We start from the raw sequence: 7,655 nt of genomic DNA on the forward strand, positions 1-7,655 counted from the left end.
ACGTCATATTTTCTTGCTTTTTAGCGGTATCCGAAGTACATAGAGGTACACAACAGTGCACAATCTTCCCGCCTTTGCCGAGATCAGTGTCTCAGAAAGTTGAGGCGCTGGCTCTCTGAACCTAACTGGCAGGTTCGATCCTGGCTCAGTCCGGTAGTGTTTGAATGTGCTCAGATACGTCAGCCTCGTGTTGGTAGATATTCTGGCACGTTAAAGAACTCCTGTGGGATTAAATTTTGTCATTTCGGCGCCTCTGAAAACCGTAAAGGTAGTTTGTGGGACGTAAAGCCAAGAACATTATTATTATTATTATTATTATTATTATTATTATTATTATTATTATTATTATTATTATTATTATTATTATTATTATTATTATTATTATTATTATTCACAGACCGTCAGAAACACTCACCGACATAAACAATGCTCACAATAAATTGCGAAATATCAACACAGCATCACAATTACTCCGCACATCACCGTATTAAAAACCGCATAGAACAGGAGAGAATCAACATCCAGCGGGCAAACTGTGAACATGGTTGGGCCATCCTTCCAGCTTTAAATGAGTAGCTATGTCCCGGCCTTGTATATCTCGTAGGCAACTTTACTGTATGATCAACAGTGGCCAATGACTCCAATAAATAATCTTTATTTACTGTAAAAACCCCCCTCAGAGAATATACTTTTGATTTCCTTAGATCTAGCAAGCCGTGTTTGGACAAATGGACCAAAGAGGATATATAGGACCTTCCCATGTTTCCTATGTTGGCTATATGTTTATTGGCGGTTGGATTCGATTTTGAATGTCATGACCGGTTTTGGGTGGTGGTGTAGTAATTTCATTTTTAAGAAGGATTGATTCCAAAATCGGCATTCGTATATGTTATTAATGCGCTATCGATGCAGAGTAGTTAAATACTTACAGTATAGTTGATACGTACTTCTTGTGCAATTCGCTCTTTGTTTTGTTTTGCGTGAGTGTATTTTCGTTATGGATCCAAGTACGCAGGTAAGTCGTGGGCTTATTGTTATGAATTTATCGTATAGGGGATAGAAGGACGTTTTAAAAAGTTATTTAACGATATTTATGTAATATTTATATGCATTTCTTATACACAGTATGTGGGTGCCTGTCCGTCCGCCAATTCCATGACAGCATGAAATTGTTCCCGGTGACAGTTGTAAAGGACTACTTTGTTTACTTACCCGATATATTGGAAAGAGTTGTAAAACTGGGGGTATATTTCTGATTGTAGCCTATACACATTGTGCGATTTTGGCGAACATCTGGTACCTGTTATCTAACCTCTTTTGGGAGGCTATAATTTGAACATTTAGTTGAGAATTAAATGAAACTTGTGTTATGAGAGCTATTTTGTGGGTAAATTACTGTATGGAATACTAGTTATGACTGTCGGCTTGATGATCTGGGTCACGGTGTATTCTATATTTGCTGGGAGTTTGCTAGCAAAGCATTTGGGTCAGCTGCCTGATAGTAGACAGTTTAGCTATGGTGATTTTATGTTGGTGCTTGTGGTGTTTGTTGTTTTAAGGCGAAGTACAGCTGGAGATCCATTCTCTTATGTAATGTCCACAGTCTCCTTGTCAGGGTTTATCTGTTTATTGCTGACCCTAATTATGTTGGCTCTTTTGTACCCATCCCACATGTTTGGAATTGTGGAAAGGTGATGTTTAATGATGCCTGAAGTAGCTGAAAGGAGAGATCCTTGTTTGGCACATCTACGGCGTCATACTTGCGGGATCTGCCAGGATAGTCAGGGGTTTCAAGTGGGGAGAAACTGTAATTAGTGAATAGTTTTATCCATTTACTTTTTTCTTATCTCTTCGCTATCGTCCAGCTGTCCTCACTCCACCTGTCTCCTACCTTCCATTTATTTGCATCATACACAGGGTCTTTCATATAAACAGAGACTTTTGAAGCAGCGGTTTTACTCCGATACGTAAGCTCCAGTATGGGAGGCGCGTGCATAGTTCTTGATCTTGCAAGCAGCCTGCACGTGTTCGACCTTGCAAGCATTAGTCACCAGTCTCTCAGCTGTAAACAGGGTGAGACACTTATCATTGCAACACCTTTCTTGTATGTAAAAGTTCTCGTTTCATCTTAATGGTCGTGTGAACAGTCATAACTCTCTCTATTGATGTGAGAAAATCATATTAATTTTTTTAACAATTTGCTTTATATCGCACCGATGCAGATAGGTCTTAAACCGATGATGGGATGAGAAAGGGGGAGTGGGATGGAAGCGGCTGTGGTATTAGTTAAGGTATATCTGCAGCTTTTTTCTGGTGTGAAAATGGGAAACCACAAAAAACCATCTTCAGCTTTGCCAACATTGTGGTTTGAACCCATTATGTCTCGAATGCAAGCTCACAGCCTAATGATGTTTATGAAGTCCCTCATTACGATAGGAAGATTGGTGTTTGGTGTGTTGTTGGTTCAAGACGAATAGTTGGGCGTATTTTTTTCAAGACCACAGAAAATGCAGAGAGGTACCTAGATGACATTTTGACGCCATTCTTCCATCAGTTAACGGAGGAGGAATCGTGTGGGTGGTGTCAACAAGATTCAGCTCCTGTTCATACAGCAGAAGATTCCCTTTTCAAATCTCGGAAGTGTTTGCATATAGAGTGATCAGTGCTGGTCTATTTCCCCTCATTCTCCAGATCTAACAGCGTGTGATTTTTACTTGTGGGGTAAACTGAAAATAAGAGTGTATCTATCAAATCCTCACACGGTGGAGGAATTGAAAGAAAACATTACAAATAAAATCAAAAACATTGCAGTGGCAAAACTCGCTCGCGTCTGCCAGAATGTGGTTACCAAACACAGTACCTGTATAACCCCGGAAGGATCTCGATAGCTACAGTCGCGTAAGTGCGGCCAGTATCCAGTATTCAGGAGTTAGTAGGTTGGAACCCCACTGTCGGCAGCCCTGAAAATGGTTTGCTGTACCTTAATTAAGGCCACGGCCGCTTCCTTCCCACTCCTAGCCCTTTCCTATACCATTGTCGCCATAAGACCTATCTGTGTCGGTGCAACGTAAAGCCACTAGCAAAAAAAAAGAAAAAGAAAAAAAAAACACGGAAGGACTACACTTTCAGCATCCTTTATAAGGTAAGATTTCATACAAGATTGTATACATGCTTGAAGCAGGGCGGCCGTGTGCAACGTAAGTTTGGCTGAGGTAGCTGCCGTAGCGCAGAGTACAAACACTGTGTGCTCGGTCTTAGTTTATGAGAGACCCTGTATATTTGCATTTTACACAAATTTAACTTACCTGTTTTAAATTCCTGATGATGGGCCGATTTGAAGTACTGATCTTGAAGTCTGTAGTCTCATATCTTTACCACTTCGCTAATATGTCACTTGACAAGTAGACCCTAGTGATTTAAAAGTTTTTGATATACAGGATTATTCACCTAGGATGTTACACGGAAATAATGTCTAAACCATTAAAGATATCGGTATTCTTTTTTCATATTCGTAAATGATACCCAGGATATTATAATATGCTGCTTATTCTCATGGGGTGATTAATAACTGAGAATTTGATACTAACTCCATATCTTTAAACAGAACGGCAAAAATACATACAACTGGTCTAAAAGCTCAACTGCGTACAAGTTGAAATGTGTAAGTATTTTCAAAATCGGGCGGTTACTTTTTGAGATATCAATAAAAACCGCAAATGGGCTTTTGCGTGCCGCATCAAACAACGCAGGGTCGGCCAAGGGCGTTTTGGCACGCAAGCTGTTTCCTGGCATTGATTCCAGCCACAGAACAGATACTAGGCATGTACTGTAAACTATCGTACACATAATGTGATGTACCGTAACATACTTTGGGTGTGCAACGTTATTGTATGACTGGCAAATACAACAGGGAAAGGAGATTAAAGTTTTTTTTGGTTTTGAAATCCACGTGTAACAGGTTGTGTTCAGTTTGGTGTCTTTTCCCACGTCGGTCTTGGCCCATCTCAAAGGTACCAATCTGGCATTTGCCTGGTGTTGAACATGGGACACCATGAAAATCACTTTCATGAGTTCACCCGTCATACACACTTTGCAAACCCATCACATGTGTATGATATGCTTACATGCCTGGTATCCATTCTGTGGCTGGAATCACGCCCAGGAAACTGCTTGCGCGTCAGTATGTCCTTGCCCGACTGCACGCTGTCTGATGCGGCATGCAAAACCGTGCATGCTGTTCTTATTGATATCTCAAAAAGTAACTGTCCAATTTTGAAAATACTTACATATTTGAACTTGTACGCAGTTGAACTTTTAGGCCAACTGTATGAATTTGTGCCGTTCCATTTAAAAATATGGAGTTAGTGTCAATATCTCGGTTATTAATACATTATTTTACAAGCCCCTGTTTATCCTTTATGAATATGAAAACAGAATGCCAGGCTGAGTGGCTAAGACGGTTGAGGCGCTGGCCTTCTGACCCCAACTTGGGAGGTTCAATCCTGGGTCAGTCCAGTGGTACTTGAAGGTGTTCATATACGACAGTGTCGTGTCCTTGGTGAGTTTGGCACGTAAAAGAACTGCTGCAGGACTAAATTCCGACACCTGGGCGTCTCTGAAAACCGTAAAAGAGTAGTTAGTGGGACATAAAGCCAATAACATTAATTGAGAACAGAATACCAATATCTTTAATGGTTTAGACGTTATTTCTGTGTATCATCTTAGGTGGATAACCCTATATATAGTACATTAGCATTAGGATGTACATAACCATTAAGACAGATGGCATTGCAAAGTAATTCGTATTTACTGCAAAGAATGTCACTATCATATTATGTGACTGATTGCTATCAACATCACTTTGAGAAACAATAAAAAGTACATGAAACCCAAACAACGAGTTTCATTACCATGACACATCGTATAGAAATTGAGAACTTGTAGCTTACACCTTCGTTTCAGCCACATATATATTCAACAAAAATTGCAGAATGACAGTAAAAAAAATTATTGTTTAAAATAGAAATAGTCCAGAATATAAATTGGTGAGGTTGGACATCCTGCCAATTATGATTCATGAGACGTGAGTCGCTGTTTAACATTCTCTCTCTCTCTCTCTCTCTCTCTCTCTCGCTGTTTTTATATTCAGATTTTTACAACAGAACTCAATTTTTAACTCATTTATTGTATATATTCATGTCTTTGACAAGTCAGTTTTATTGTTCTCATGGCTGAAGATGACCTATTGTAGTTGTCTAGATATTTCTTTTCCTTAAAAAACAGTGTGTACCATAAATTAATATCATATTTTACTGATTTTTAAGGTGGCTGATAAGGGCTTCGTGCTTAACATAATGGAAAGTTGTTTCGTCCATTTAGAGCAATATCTAATCCTAATTTCAATCTCGACGAGATATCTGAAAAACCCAGTATCTTATTTGACATTGTTATTCCAATGAATGTTAAACAAAGATCAAATTAAAATTGAAACCCCTCTCTCTCTCTTAATACATTATATTACCCCTTCAGCAACCTCCCTCCATTCCACACCCTCCAGCTCCGCCATAGCCGAAACCATGCATCAACCCTCCAACCCACCCCTCCTTCCTTTCACCTACATCTGTTCAGTGGTATGTTATTGCGGTTTGTCGCAGAATTGACAATACACATTAGATTCTGCAATCGGGGGTGAGTCTCATATAAACATTGTCACAAACTTTTATTCCTAAAAAAAAAAGAAAAAACAGCTAATTTTCGTTTACAAGTTAAAATCTTCATCTTTGTTGCATAAGGACTCCAAAATTTTCGTTTCCCGTTCGTCTCTTTTAGGCACTTGTCTTAACTTGATTGGCATTGAAAACAACTCCAGCACATCTTCTCATGTACTCCATTGGATGTCCCCAGTGGATATTTTCACTTTAATCAGATAGTCAAATACCACACATCATGTTATGATGTAATGCTTCAGTTGTATGATTCTGTGCTCACTGTTTTCAACCTCAACTTTGTTTCATGATTCTAGAACAGAAATTTGACGTAACTTCTCAACTAGATGATGTGTCGTAATCAAGATTTTGAGTTATATTCTTCAGGTTTTTACAACAGAACTCAATTTTTAACTCATTGTATATATTTAGTACGTTTACATGGGGATTGAGATCGATTTGAGTACACTTACAGTATTGAATACGATCCCCGTTTACATGTACAGTAGTTGAGTATCGTATTGAATCCGCCAGGCAACATCGACCTATACGAACGATGCAGAATTGTAGTAAAATCGATATCACCTCCTAAAATTTAAAAACGCCAAATGCAGTACAGTAGAAATAAATAGTAGAAGCCCAGGAGATAACTTTCAGTTTTGAAAGTATGTGTGGTATTCCAAATGTAACTGGTGTGTTAGGTGGAACGCACTTTTCAATTTCACCCCCAATAGAAGTTTATCGTGATTTTGTTAATCGCAAGGGGTGGCCGTCTTATAATATGATTGCAGTTGCTGATCATTTATACAGGTAAATATATTTACTGGCTTATTATATTTGTTATTTCGACAGAACTTTGAGGATGACGATTCCGTCAGAACCAGCCAGAACAAACATGGAGTGTGTACGCAGCCATTTTCAATACGATCTCAGTACGATCCGCGTTTACATGGAACTCAATTCGAACCGAGTACGATACGATCCCAGATTTTACCGTATCGACCTTGAGATGTCCCCAGTTTTATAGTTCTCATGGCTGAAGATGACCATAGTGGAGGTCCAAACTAGTACCATTCAGTGAATGAACGAATAACGTTTTAAGCATTTACATTATTAATAAAAAGTGTAATAAATAGGTGGACTGGGCGAGTTGGCCATGCGATTAGGGACGCACAGCTATGAGCCTTCATCTGGGAGATGGTGGGTTCGAACCCCACTGTCGGCAGTCCTGAAGATGGTTTTTGGTGGTTTCCCATTTACACACCAGGCAAATGTTGGAGCTATACCTTAATTAAGGCCACTGCTGCTTCCTTCCCACTTCTAGGCCCTATCCTCTCCCATCATTGCCATAAGACCTATCTGTGTCGGTGCGACATAAAACAAATTGTGGAAATAAAAAAAAATAGGTGGAACCCTTTCTTTTTTCTACTTGAATTTTAATTGTCTTTCAGTACGAATCATTATGAAAATCATAGCTTAAGATGCTACTCGGCTTACTAAGAGACGTGAATACAAAACTGCAGCTCACAGCACATCTTAAAGTTTCACCACACTAACCTGATAGGCCTACCTCAATACTGTCATTCTATACAGCTTGTATTTTGCCCAGAGAGATTCCCCAGTGAACCTAAATATTTCAGAACCTTGTTTTTTCTTTCTCACTCAGTGGGAGAAGCAGATATTGAAAATATCCCTTCAGTTCAAGGTCGATTAGTATCTCCCGAATGCCTGATTGTAGAATCATACGAATTGGGAGGACAGCTTCAGAATGTTTAGCGCTGTCATATAGCATCACTTAAATAATTGAATATGATATTATATCCGTGCACGGAAAGAAATAAGGACATTGAACTCATCGAGTCAGTGTGTTCATTTATTTATCTAGGCAACGCCACGCTATTCCTTTGGCTGGCGTGGGTGGGTGAGCAAATCCGACTCCCTCATGTTCGT

General features: G+C 39.3%; 1 protein-coding gene across 1 annotated transcript in view; it reads left to right on the forward strand.

Moving 5' to 3' along the window:
- The first annotated feature begins 956 nt into the window (after positions 1–956).
- Positions 957–7,655, forward strand: part of LOC136875936 (anillin-like) — a 332,763-nt gene continuing 326,064 nt past the window's right edge. Inside the window, exon 1 of the mRNA XM_068228263.1 lies at positions 957–1,015. Within this exon, the coding sequence (XP_068084364.1) occupies positions 998–1,015 (18 nt within the window). The 5' untranslated portion in view covers positions 957–997. The remainder of the gene's footprint in view (positions 1,016–7,655) is intronic.

The sequence above is a fragment of the Anabrus simplex genome, chromosome 6 (genome assembly GCF_040414725.1).
Source record: "Anabrus simplex isolate iqAnaSimp1 chromosome 6, ASM4041472v1, whole genome shotgun sequence".
NCBI classification, from domain to species: Eukaryota; Metazoa; Arthropoda; class Insecta; order Orthoptera; family Tettigoniidae; genus Anabrus; species Anabrus simplex.